Source organism: Leucoraja erinacea, chromosome 31, assembly GCF_028641065.1.
Source record: "Leucoraja erinacea ecotype New England chromosome 31, Leri_hhj_1, whole genome shotgun sequence".
In the NCBI taxonomy this organism is placed as follows: Eukaryota; Metazoa; Chordata; class Chondrichthyes; order Rajiformes; family Rajidae; genus Leucoraja; species Leucoraja erinaceus.
Window position 1 is genome coordinate 23113602 of NC_073407.1, and position 14358 is coordinate 23127959.

Below are 14358 nucleotides of genomic sequence, written 5' to 3' on the forward strand. Positions count from 1 at the left end.
GTGTGCAGGCACCAGACTCCCTCGGCTTAACAATCTTTCAGGTTAAACATATTTGCAGCTGACTACTTGGTGTGAATGAGGAAGATTGCCTTCCTAAAAAGCAAAGTGCTGGAGGAACTCAACGTGTCAGGCAGTATCGGTGGAGGGAACGGACAGGAGACATTTTTGGGTCAGGACTTTTTTTTTTGGACTCTGAAACATTCGCCTGTCCAATCCCTCCCCAGATGCTGCCTGACCCGCTGAGTTGCTCCAAAACGTTGTGTCTTTCTTCAATATTCCAGCATCTGCAGTTCCTTGTGTTTCTGCTTTCCCAAAGTTAGTCAGGCTCAACTAAAGAGAGTAATCTGTCAACTAAACGATACAGATTATCCGAAGAAGGGTCTCGTCCCAAAACACCACCTATTCACGGTCTGAAGAAGGGTCTCAACCTGAAACGTCACCCATTCTTCCTCTCCAGAGATGCTGCCTGTCCCGCTGAGTTTGTGTCTATCTTCGGTGTAAACCAGCATCCTACGCAATGTAAATTGTTTATTTTATCCAGAAAATTATATTATCTCTTTAATCAAGCCGACACTCATGTTCCCTTATCTGTTGAACCATGGATGTTTCTCGATAACCAGTTACTAAGTAACACTTGTTCTGTTTGATTATTGATCCAAGCCTAAAAGGGAGCTGATATTTGGTTAATTATGCATCCAGAAAGACTGACTGGTTGTTCTTTCACAGTTCTGGAAAGAACACTACCAACCTATTAGTAATACAATTGATCCTATCTCAACTGATCTTGCAGTCAAGGGCTGCATTTGCAAATGCTTCCTGGTTGCGTACAGTTTTGGTCTCCTAATCTGAGGAAAGACATTCCTGCCACAGAGGGAGTACAGAGAAGGTTCACCAGACTGATTCCTGGAATGGCAGGACTTTCATATGAAGAAAGACTGGATAGACTCGGCTTGTACTCGCTAGAATTCAGAAGATTGAGGGGGGATCTTATAGGAACTTACAAAATTCTTAAGGGGTTGGACAGGCTAGATGCAGGAAGATTATTCCCAATGTTGGGGAAGTCCAGAACTAGGGGTCACAGTTTAAGGATAAGAGGGAAGTCTTTTAGGACCGAGATGAGAAAATTATTTTTCACACAGAGAGTGGTGAATCTGTGGAATTCTCTGCCACAGAATAGTTGAGGCCAGTTCATTGGTTATATTTAAGAGGGAGTTAGATGTGGCCCTTGTGGCTAAAGGGATCAGGGGGTATGGAGAGAAGGCAGGTACGGGATACTGAGTTGGATGATCAGTCATGATCATATCGAATGGCGGTGCAGGCTCGAAGGGCCGAATGGTCTACTCCTGCACCTATTTTCTATGTTTCTATGTGCTGGCTCCTTATAGCCAACTGAACGTCAGGGACATTATGAAGTGCAGCTTCAAACATGGTTTCCAAAGAATGAAAAAAAAGAAAAGCAAAGAGAAAAGTTGGCATCGAGGTAGAGTTGCTGCCTCACAGCGCCAGAGACCCGGGTTCCATCCCGACTATGGGTGCTTGTCTGTGCGGAGTTTGAACGTTCTCCCCGTGACCTGCGTGTGTTTTCTCTGGGTGCTCCGATTTCCTCCCACACTCTAAAGACGTACAGGTTTGTAGGTTCATTGGCATGGTATAAATGCAAAATTGTCCCCAGTGCGTGACAGGCAGTGTTAATGTGCGGGGATCGCTGGTCGGTGTCGACTCGGTGGGCTTGCAAGGGCGTGTTTCCGTGCAGTATCTCTAAACTAAACTAAAGTAAAATCAAATCAGGCTCCAGAACTACCAGAATTTAGAAACATAGAAACATAGAAAATAGGTGCAGGAGTAGGCCATTTGGCCCTTTGAGCCTGCACCGCCATTCAATATGATCATGGCTGATCATCCAACTCAGTATCCATACCTCAGATTCAGATTCAGATTCAGATTCAATTTTAATTGTCATTGTCAGTGTACAGTACAGAGACAACGAAATGCATTTAGCATCTCCCTTGAAGAGCGACATAGCAAACAATTTGAATAAAAAAAAATAGTGGCCAAGGGGGGGGGGGGGGGGGGCCTTCTCTCCGAGGTACGTTGTACGTTGTTAGATGAGTGACAGCGCCTTCTCTCTATAACCCCTGATCCCTTTAGCCACAAGGACCACATCTAACTCCCTCTTAAATCTAGCCAATGAACTGTGGCCTCGACTACCTTCTGTGGCAGAGAATTCCACAGATTCACCATTCAAGGTGATGTCACTGTAGGAATGGGAGAATGCTTGTGACTAGTGCGCCCTGTGTGCCTGCTTCAACTATGTTAACCGTTAATTCCATCATTCTTCTGGTGAGTAGTTTGGCTGAAGGGATGGCATCTTCAGCCAGTATAATTTGGCACTGCGCAGGTAGTTTCTATAATCTGAACTCAACCTAGTCAAATACACTCAGGCACTTTGGCTAGATTTGCAAGGTAGGTATCTAGCCACTTGGCTGAAGTTTGCTTTCCCAGTCACATTGCTGATGATAAGCAAATGCGTGTGTTGTGTCTTTAGGTGTGCAACACTCGAGTTGTGGATGTGACAGACGGCGAGGCTCAGTATGCGTGGTTTCCTTGCACAGAAGCCTTTCGCAGTGTTTCATTCTTCCCCGCAAAATACGGGTTGAAGGTAGGTGGATTTCACTGGAGGGACTTGGGGTGTTTACCGATGCGGACCAAATACACGCACACTGTATGGACGTACACAGTTTTTTAATTTAATTATATGGATGCAAGGAAGCGCAGGTGCCAGTTTACCAAAAAAAAAGACAGAAAGTGCCGGAGTAACTCAGCGGGTCAGGCAGCATTTCTGGAGAAAAAGGATGGGTGACTTTTCGGATCCCCGCACATTAACACTACCCCTACACACACCAGGGGCAGTTTTACATTTACACCGAGCCAAGTAACCTACAAACCTGCACGTCTTTGGAGTGTGGGAGTAAACTGAAGATCTGGGAGAAAACCCGCGCAGGTCACGGGGAGAACGTGCAAACTCCGTACAGACAGCACCTGTGGTCAGGATCGACTCTGGGTCTCTGGCGTTGAAAACACTGCAAGGCGGCAACTCACCGTGCCGCCCCAATCTAATTGTGAATATTGACACACTCCTGGAAGTGTCCTTTGAATACTTCCGGCAACACTCTACAAATATTGACACGTCGGACAAGAGTCTACGAGCGCAGGCACGTTCCTGATCGTCCTGTACAAATACTGACACTCTTGGTGACATTGGATATTTACATCCCCGCTGGATTTCTGCAAATATCTGGTACACCCCTTGTGACACTTCAAGGTCTTCAAATATTGTCTCATTCTCTGTGGAGCTCTGTAAATAGTTACAATCTGAGTCACGCCTTATAACACTGATACACTTCTGTTGTGATGATGGACTGCCCTATACCACTCTATCAACATCCCCCAGCGTTAGAGAACAGGGACCCCTTTAAGATAGTATCGACTTTCTCCAATGAAACTTGCCTTCACTGCATATGAGACTCGAGTTCGAGCTCAGTTTATTGTCACGGGAGCCGAGGTACAGTGAAAAGCTTCCGTTGCGTGCTAACCAGTCAGCGGAAAGACAGTACATGATTACAATTGAGGTGTCCACTGTGTACACAGATACAGGATACAGTGAATAACGTGAATAATGCTTAGTGCAAGACAAAGCCAGTAAAGTCCGATCAAAGATAGAGATAGTCTGATGGTCTCCAATCAGGTAGATAGTCGTTCAGGACGACTCTCTAGTTGTTGGTAGGATGGTTCAGTTTTTTTAATAAAGAATTATACTTGCAAAGATATTAATAAAAGAAGAAATTGAAGTCCTCGTATGCACGCTGAGATGCTATGCAGGACTTATAAGAGACGCACACTTCTAAGACACGACGATTTATTGCACCAAGAATTAGAGCAAACACTGATACCTTCTCAATATTCCTAAAGGTTGTGGCCAAGTACACTACTTTTCAATCATTCACTCATTTTGCACGTTGGATCACGATAATTTGTTCCTGCAGTAACAAATAAGTCTGTGTCTCTTGTACTGTAAGTTCTTCAAAGCATCTCAAAGTGCATATGAGGCAATTTCTTAATTTATTGATATCTATGCTACCATACTTCTTTAAAGAAAAAACATACATTATCCTACCACAACCAGAGATACACTTCGATCTACCTCCTTGGTGGCATTTGGACTACCTTGATCGAACTTTGTGGCTTCACCTTGAACTAAACATTATTCCCTTATCATGTATCTATGCTTTGTAAATGGATCGATAATAATCATGTTTGGTCTTTCCGCTGACTGGTTAGCACGCAACAAAAGCTTTTCACTTCACCCCGGTTTCACCCCGGCACACGTGACAATAAACTAAACTGACTGAACTGAACTGAAATCAAGAAATCCTAAACATATTCAGTGACTTCAGACTGACTTCAAAAAGAAAATCAGGAAACCGAATTCATTCACCAATTTTATGATATCCTTTGTACATCCTAAAGGGCTTTACAACCGATATATTAATCGTATTAATTACATTTGCTATTAACACACGTAAAGCCAATTTGTGTCGAGCAAGGTCCTAGAAATTGATTCAAACACATTGAAAACATTTGACGGAAAGATCCACGTTACTCCACTCAGAGAAAAGGAATGGGTGATGAGTCCGTGTGTTAGGGGTTGTGGAGAGAAGGCAGAAGAATGGGGTTGAGAGGGAAAGATAGATCAGCCATGATTGAATGGCGGAGTAGACTTGATGGACCGAATGGCCTAATTCTGCTCCTGTAACTTACGAACTTATGTTACTTTTTTCTCAAATAACATCCCAACCCTTTTACTCTTAGACAGAATCTAACAGCGCCAGAGACCCGGGTTCGATCCTGACCTCAGGTGCTGTCTGTGTGGAGTTTGCACGTTCTCCCTGTGACCGGGTGGGCTTCCCCTTGGGTTGCTCCGCTTTCCTCCCACATCCCAAAGGCGTGCGGGTCAGTAGGTTAATTGGCCCCCTGTAAATTGCCCCTAGCGTGGAGTTAGCTGAGGTGAAAGTGGGACAACATAGAACTGGCGTGAACGGGTGATCGATGGTCGGCGCGGACTCGGTGGGTCGAAGGGGCGATTTTCCGTGCTGTATCTCTAAACGAAACTAAACTAAACGCTAATCCTTGTCAACTTTTTTTTCTCCCTAATGAGGCCTACTTTGCTCAGCCTATGGTGGCTGCTGCTGTCATTGTTCACCTGGCTACTGATGGAATTACCGTCATGGATCAAAAGCAAGAATCAATCGCAGTTCAGTTGGTTGACACAAAGGATCAGAATCATGACCTGGGTAAGTCTTTTTTTCTTCCACAAAGCACAAAGGGATCATATTTAGAAAGGATGTCGTTATCACCAGGCCTGAAGGAAGTTCAAATGGCTCAATTAGTGGAGTGGTCCCAGGGCACTGGACCACAAGCATATACAGTACTTTGGGAATAGAACTCACACAAAGGGCTGCAAGTGAAAGGGGTGAAAGGAAAACCAAGTGAGGCAATCTCTCATTTTCTCACACACACACGGGCACACCCGGTTAAATACACATACACGCATGCAAGTGCACATGCCCACACATGCACACACAAGAGCATGCGTATATACACACACATACAAACACACGCACATGCACGCACGTACATGCATGCACACACACATATGCACACACACACACACACACATTCATGCATGCACAAATACGCACACACACACACATGAACAAACATGCATGCACAGGTGCACGCGCACACAGGCACACCCAGTTAAATACACATGCACGCATGCAAGTGCACGCACACACACCACATAGACACACAAATACAAGCAAATATGCATACATGTACGCAAAAATACATGCAAAAACACACATGCACACACACGCGCACACAGACACGCACATGCACTCACACACACACACGCACACATGCATACGCACACGCACACATGCACACGCACATATACGTACACACACACACACACACACACACACACACACACACACACACACACGCACACATGCATACGCACACGCACACATGCACACACACACGCATACGCACATACACACACACACACACACACACACACACATGCACACGCACACGCACACACACACACACACGCATACGCACATACACACGCACACACACACACACACACACGCACACGCACACGCATACGCACACACGGAAAGTCACTTCCTCCACAAGATTATACCATATATCTTTAAAATGCATGAAGATTTTCCTCAGGAGAATGACCCATTCTCAATCTGGTTTTCGGTGAGGGCAAGCTGATGGATACTTCGGAAATGGAAGAGACCATTCTGTGCTTCCAGCCTATTTCACTCTTCATTAAGATCGCAGCTTGAGTAACGGGGCGGCAGAAGAGGCTTGGCTGGCTAAATGGCCGGCATTGGTGCTGGTGGTACTCCTGATGGATGTCAGGGTACATCAGCACGCTTATCCTCGACAGTCACAAAACAATTCCCTTATGTCACAGTGTAAAAAAAAAACGCACGCTACTTTAAACCACTGCCACCCAATATTTAAACCCCACGGTACACAAAAAAGCTGGAGAAACTCAGCGGGTGCGGCAGCATCTATGGAGCGAAGGAAATAGGCAACGTTTCGGGCAGAAACCCATTTTCAGACGGGTTAAACCCCACCTTCTGTTTTCCATTAAGGTGCAGTTAATTCTGTGTTCCACTAACAGCAGAAAGGCTCGGAAGGAAAATAAACCATCTTTAATCAGTAGGTAGACAAAAATGCTGGAGAAACTCAGCGGGTGAGGCAGCATCTATGGAGCTCCATAGACGCTGCCTCACCCGCTGTGTTTCTCCAGCATTTTTGTCCACCTTCGATTTTCCAGCATCTGCAGTTCCTTCTTAAACATCGTTAACTAGTAGGTCACACAGATGTGAATGGGGGGAGGTGACACTGGCCTTTTGGGAAGGACAGTTTTAATGGTAGACCTGTCTGTCTGTAAAACAAATTGTAAAACAATCCTGCTTTTGCCATTGGTTTCCCTTGCACTAAACCTGTGTGGGTTTTGAAGGTTTTTTCTGTGTGTGTGTGTGTGTGTGTGTGTGTGTGTGTGTGTGTGTGTGTGTGTGTGTGTGTGTGTGTGTGTGTGTGTGTGTGTGTGTGTGTGTGTGTGTGTGTGTGTGTGTGTGTGTGTGTGTGTGTGTGTGTGTGTGGTGTGTGTGTGTGTGTGTGTGTGTGTGTGTGTGTGTGTCCTGGCGGACATCGCATTTTCGGGGACATCTGTTCGAGCTTCTCAAAGCCACCCAAAGGAAAAGAGAGCTATCATTGCCGAAAAGGTTTTGTTTAATTAGTGCATACCAAAAATAGCAGGCAGGTATGATGTCAGATACAGAAATCCAAGGGCAGATGGCTAGATTTGTGAACATGGGGGGGAGGATTCCATTGCAAAAATCAATGCAGCACAATTATTTGGAGGAAAAAATGCATTTGGAGGAAAAAATGTAAAATATTTTTATTTGAGGAATAAAAATTACAGTATATCTGACGTTTGCATTACATTTCCCTCCATTTAAAAAAAAATATATAATAACAAAATAACCCTTACCCACCCTCCCTAAACACCCCTTGGCAGCTAATGTGTTCACAATACAAACATATCACATATACAAATGCACATTTTAACTATAATAAAGTAACAAATCAGAATAAATGCGGATCCCCACCATTGTATTTCTTCCCGATCTTTTATAAACTCGGAAAAACCATGTTTGCTGTGGGCTTGTCTTTTAACGCATTGAAAATAAAGACATTTTCTCCATTTCAATGCTGTCGGGTTAAAATGGGTTTTCCTTGAATGAAGATTTGCAGTTGCAAAGACTGCGCTGCCTTGCTGATCTCTAATGACTGGTGTTTGTCTCCTGCCCTTTGTTTTCCGCAGGAATGCATCTCGTAAACTGCTGGAACAACCCCCTCGTTATCGCTGTCATTCACGACCTCAGCAAGCCATTCTACAGGACCACCGCCATCCTAATTACCTTCGAGTCACCATACATCGCCATCTCTGGGGTGGCCCTGCGTTCCTTCCACAACTTTGACCCCATTACAATTAGTAGCTGCCAAAGCAGTCAGATGTACAACCCCACGGAGCAGAGGTGAGCCTTGATAGCACCTTTTTTTTTTTTTTTTTTAAACTCTGTGTTAATCAGTGGGTTCCCAGATGAAATAATGATGTCGGCAGAATCCACCCACCGCGGGTAGCCGAACCTTTAGCCGCTTGTTCCCGACATGCAGAACCGGAAGAGTATTTTTAATCTCTTTTAAGAAGAGGATACGACAACAAAACTGTCCCATCGGGACCAACGTAAAAGCCTACAGATAGACACACAAAACTGAGTACTGAGAACCATAGGTTTAAGGTGAAGGGGGAAAAATGGAATAAGAATGTGAGGGGACTTTTTTTTTCATACAAAGGGTGGTGGGTGTGTGGAACGAGCTGCCGGATGAGGTAGTTGAGGTAGATAGTATCGCAACATTTAAGAAACATTTAGATAGGTACATGGATAGGTTAGGTTTAGAGGGATATGGGCCAAACGCAGGCAGGTGGGACTGGTGTAGATGGGACATGTTGGTTGGTGTGGGGAAGTTGTCGAGTTCACACACAAGATTAGAAGTTGTCCAGTCGGAGCTGAACGCACGTCTCGGCATCGGCTTACAATGGTGTCAGCCTTGTCGCTTCTGGTGCTTCTTGTGCGAGGTGGTGGGAAGATTGGTGGAAACAGGGTCGTGACGTGAACGCTCTTTTCTTGACCCCGTTGCATCACTATACGTCTCTGATAACTTTGCACGCTGGTGCACATCAGCGGGTCATGCAACATCTCTGGAGAAATAGGACAGTGACATTACAGGTCAGAATCCTTCGAAACGTCACCTGCTCCTTTTCTCCAGAGACGCTGCCCGACCCACCGAGTTGCTCCAGCCATCTGTGTCTATCTTCGATATAAACCAGCATCTGCAGTTCCTTCATACTCAAATGTCAACAGGTTCAATTTGGGGTCTGTACTGAGCTGACTGCCCTGGAGCATGAGTCCTGAATGTCCTTCCTGGCCTTAGCCCCCCCCAAGCTGGGCACTAGGATGGAGAAGAATAACGGGGCAGGCTTTCTGTTGCCTAACACAAGAGGTGTACAACATTATAAGAGGAACAGATCGGGTAGACGTACACAGTCTCTTGCCCAGAGTAGGAGAATTGAGAACCATATGTCATAGGTTTAAGGTGAAGGGGAAAGTTTGAATAAGAACCTGAGAGGTAACATTTTCACACAAAGTGTGGTGGGTGTATGGAACGAGCTGCTGGAGGAGGTACAGTAGTGGAGACAGGTACTGTCTCAACATTTAAGAAACATTTAGACAGGTACATGGATAGAATAGGTATAGGGGGATATGTGTCAAATGCAGGTAGGTGGGATGAGTGTCGATGGGACATGTTGGTCGGTGTGGGCAAGCCAACATTAAACCCCTGTCCCACTATGCGAGTTCACCCAAGAGCTCTCCCGAGTTAAAATTAAAATCAAACTCGCTATACTTCATCACAAGTATTTTTTTACTCTTGGAAATTTTTCACACTGTTGAAAAAACTTCACCAGTTTCCGTGTTTCCCGAGTACCTGCCGTTAGCATTACGAGCCGCTATGAGACATCCACGAGCTCCGACGTACCCGCTACGTACTTCCCACGAGTTTGATTTTTTTTTTAACTCGGGAGAGCTCTTGGGTAAACTCGCATGGTGGGACAGGGCCTTTACTTTTACCTCTTTAGTGAAGTTCGAACCTATGATATATTTTACATTAATTTTCACTGTAAGATTTAATCTTCTTTCAATTGAAGCAGTTACTTCTTGCACTCAGTGTTACAAAAATACCTTAATATTTAGGAAAACGTAAGTTGGTTGTGCCAAGCATTGCCGGATTACGCAGCCAAGTAGCTTCCTGGTTGGCAATGCTTGTACAATTATAGTCAAGAGTGACCGGATATTTAATTCCAATGCATTGGCGTACGATAGTGTTTTGTATGACCATGTTTCGCATGGTGAAAAACATAAGTAGTCGAGTTTTTAGTTTAGTTTAGTTCAGAAATAAAATGCACAATCCGACCCTTTGGCCCACCGAGTCCACACCGACCAGCGATCCCTGCACACTAACACTACCCGACACACACTAGGGACAATTATTTTACATTTATACCAAGCCAATTAACCTACAAACCTGTACTTCTTTGGAATGTGTGAAGAAACCAAAGATCTCGGAGAAAACCCGCCCTGGTCACGGAGAGAACCAGGGGTCACAGTTTTATCCAGAACCAGGGGTCACAGTTTAATCCAGGGGGTCACAGTTTAATCCAGAACCAGGGGGTCACAGTTTAAGAATAAGAGGTAGGCCATTTAGGACTGAGATGAGAAAGAACTTTTTCACCCAGAGAGTTGGGAATCTGAGGAATTCTCTGCCACAGAAGGCAGTGGAGGCCAATTCACTGGATGTTTTCAAAAGAGAGTTAGATTTAGCTCTTAGAGCTAAAGGAATCAAGGGATATAGGGAGAAAGCAGGAATGGGGTACTGATTTTAGATGATCATATTGAATGGCGGTTCTAGCTCGAAGGTCATAATGGCCTACTCTTGTACCTATTTTTCTATGTTTCTATGTACAAACTCTGTACAGACAAGCACCTGTAGTCAGGTTGGAACCCGGGTCTCTGGCGCTGTAAGACAGCAACTCTCCCGCTGCACCAGATATACTATTGTATATAATCTGGAGGACATGGCTGGAGGACATGGTTTTAAGGTGAATAGGGGTAATGTTTAAAGGAGATGAGCGGGGCAAGTTTTCTTTTACACAGAGCATGGTGGGTGCATGGATGAATGAATGATTGAATGAATGAATGAATGTATGAATATATGTGAATGAATGAATGAATGCATGAATGATTGAATGCATGAATGATTGAATAAATGAATGTTACTTTATTTATTTATTTTAGTTTAGTTTAGTTTATTATCATGGGTCCCGGGGATACAGTGAAAAGCTTTTGTTGCATGCTAACCAGTTAACAGAAAGACAATACATGATTACAATCAAGCAACTGGCTGTGTAGAGATACATGATGGGGGAATGACGTTTAGTGCAAGGTAAAGCCAGCAAAGTCTGATCAAAGATAGTAGTCAGGATGGGTCAGTTGCCTGATAACAGCAGAGCTACATCGTGTGCATGCAGAGGAGACTAATTTAACTTGGCATCATATTTGGCACAGGTATTGTGGGCCGAAGGGCCTGTCCCTTTGCTGTACTGTTCTATGTCCCAGAACTAAGCTTTACTTGAGGAGTGAAGGCACAGTGCGATTGGAAACGTGCACATGAGGGGAAGGTGACAACGAGGCACACAGAGGGCAGTAAAACTGGTCGGAGAACGAGGGTGGGGGTCGGACGGAGAGAGAGGGTTTATTGAAGTTGCAAAAATCAGTATTGAAACATGTAGGAAAGAACTGCAGATGCTGGCTTCAATTGGAGAGACACAAGATGCTGGAGTAACTCAGCGGGTTCTCTGGCGATGTGAGGCAGTAGCTCCACCCGCTGTGCCAAAAAGCTTCAATTTTTTGGGGGGAGGGACGTGGGGGGGGGGGGCAGAGGAGCAACATGAAGATCAACAATCAGGTGAATGGTAAGGTGTTCATTCTTAAAAATAGCGGAGTCAGGGGATATGGGGAGAAGGCAGGAACGGGGTACTGATTGGGGATGATCAGCCATGATCACATTGAATGGCGGTGCTGGCTCGAAGGGCCGAATGGCCTACTCCTGCACCTATTGTCTATTGTCTACAGGACGTGAGCTGAGAAGTATTGAGGAGGTCATGGATAGGACAGGCTTGGAGGGATATGGGCCAAACGCAGGCAGGTGGGACTAGTGTAGCTGGGACATGTTGGCCGGTTGTGGGCAAGTTGGGCCGAATGGCTCGTTTCCACACTGTATCACTCTATGACACTACGACCAGCTGTTGTGATAATTCTCTGCTGTTATTTTATACAGTTTATTCAAAGTCACTGGTGGCGAGCCCTATTACATTACCCAGTGCAATTAACCAAAATTCTGAAGTCACAACAAATTATCTCAGAGAACATTATTTATATTGGCAGCGAATAAGTACAAAATATCAGAAGGAACATTTCTCGTCCACCCTCTGTTCAATCCTCCTGCTTTCTAGTAGTTGTTGGTCTGGTGACATGGTGGATATCCTCTTTTGATGTAGTTTAGCTTAGAGATACAGCGGGGAAACAAGCCCTTTGGCCCACGCTGACCAGCAAACCCCATTACACTAGCACACACGACTGCTCCGTGCAAGGGACAAATTATAATTTTTGCTGAAGCCAATTAACCTACAAACCTGTACGTCTTTGGAGTGTGGGAGGAAGCCAGAGCACCCGGACGAAACGCTCCCAGTCACGGGGAGAACGTGCAAACCTCATAGAGACTAGTGCCCACAGTCAGGATCGTATCCTGGTCTCTGTGAGGGTACAACTCTACCGCTGTGCCACCGTGCCGCACTGAATCGGAAATAAACTAACCTTCTAAGCTTCTGGGCGATGGGGGGCACAATAAAACTGTTTCGGCTTGGAGACTGGGTCAGGTGCAAAAATAAATGTTGAAGTCCAGATGAACATTAAAGTAAACAGCGAGACAAGTTAAAATGAACATAAACCTGTGGGAGGGGAGGAAAGGAAAACAGTAGATAGCGAGAGAGAAAGACAACCGATTAAATAATCCCCACGGATAGGTTTGGATTACTTACAGGAATGCAAACCTGTTGGAATATTTGATGCATTTTATAGTCTCCAGGAGAATTCCAGGTTGATAAATGGGAAAGTCCTTTGGGATCTATCATCAGAAGTAATTATTTGCAGCTTTCTACAAGAAGATTACTGTACTAGTGTGCAGTAAAACGATATTCAGAGCTATTAAATTTGTGCACTTGAGCTATCCAGTTTTTGAAATGAAGAGGTCACATTCTTATAATCGACACAGATTTAAAAGGGATCCACACAGGACTCTTAAAAGAAAAGCTGTCTTTGTAGCTAAATTTGATCCCTGCATTGCTCTGGTTGAGTAGAAGCACAGAAAGCGCTGTGAGTGCCTTTATGTTAGGAAAATACAACTCTGTTTGTGGTCTAACTTAGTTTCGTTTCGAGATACAGCATGGAAACAGGCCCTTCGGCCCACCAAGTCTGCAACGACCAGCGATCCCCGCACATTAATACTATCCTACACAGACTAGGACCAATTTACAATTATACCAAGTCAATTAACCTACAAACCTGGATGTAATTGGCTGAGTTGGATGATCAGCCATGATCATATTGAATGGCGGTGCAGGCTCGAAGGGCCGAATGGCCTACTCCTGCACCTAATTTCTATGTTTCCGTGTTTCTATGTAATGTGGGAGGAAACTGAAGATCTAGGAGAAAACCTACGCAAGTCGCGGGGAGAACGTACAAAGTCCATACAGGCAGCACCCGTAGTCGGGATCAAATCCGGGTCCCTGACGCTGCAAGCGCTGTAAGGCAGCAACTCTACTGCTGTGCCACCATGGTATGCAGGTGTTCTGCTCAGTCCACATGTATCTGGTGTGCAGGTATAGGTCTATATCTTTTGATGTTATAAAATGACTGCCAAAACTTCCTCGCTTGAAAATGCACGGAATAAATGGACCCCATGACCCTTACGTCCCAACTAACGATTTACCTGTCCAACACGACAAGATTATGTGCACATTCCGTGTAACTAGGAAATAAATAACATAACTGCGAAGAAGAAAGATTGTTAAAATCCACATCCGTCAACGGGTGCTTTCAACACTTGAACCTTTGACATCTGCACCGTACAACTTGTGGCAGATATCTTGCTTCACACCAATCTAACTATAACAATATATTGATTTCTCTAACTTCAATTAACCCTTGCATCCCCTCTCTCTTTGTCCGTCCTCCACCCAAGTCGTTCTGCTACCTTCAAATTCATCTTGTTGAGTCTCGTTGTCTGTAACTCGTTTTCACCCAGCCCTCATTTAACAATGGCCTGGTACACAAAACATGCTGGAGAATCTCAGCGGGTGCAGCAGCATCTATGGAGCGAAGGAAATAGGCAACGTTTTGGGCCGAAACCCTTCTTCAGACTGATCGGGGGCGGGGGTGGGCGGGGACAAGAAAGTAAAAAGGAGGAGGAGCCCGAAGGCTGGGGGATGGGAGGAGACAGCAGGAGGGTTGAGGAAGGGGAGGAGAC

General features: G+C 45.0%; 1 protein-coding gene across 1 annotated transcript in view; it reads left to right on the top strand.

Moving 5' to 3' along the window:
- The window catches only part of LOC129711801 (pappalysin-1-like), a 241752-nt gene that overhangs the window by 119213 nt on the left and 108181 nt on the right, over positions 1–14358 (top strand). The window contains exons 12-14 of the mRNA XM_055659738.1: positions 2546–2659; positions 5216–5351; positions 7979–8192. Coding sequence (XP_055515713.1) covers positions 2546–2659; positions 5216–5351; positions 7979–8192 — 464 coding nt within the window. The remainder of the gene's footprint in view (positions 1–2545; positions 2660–5215; positions 5352–7978; positions 8193–14358) is intronic.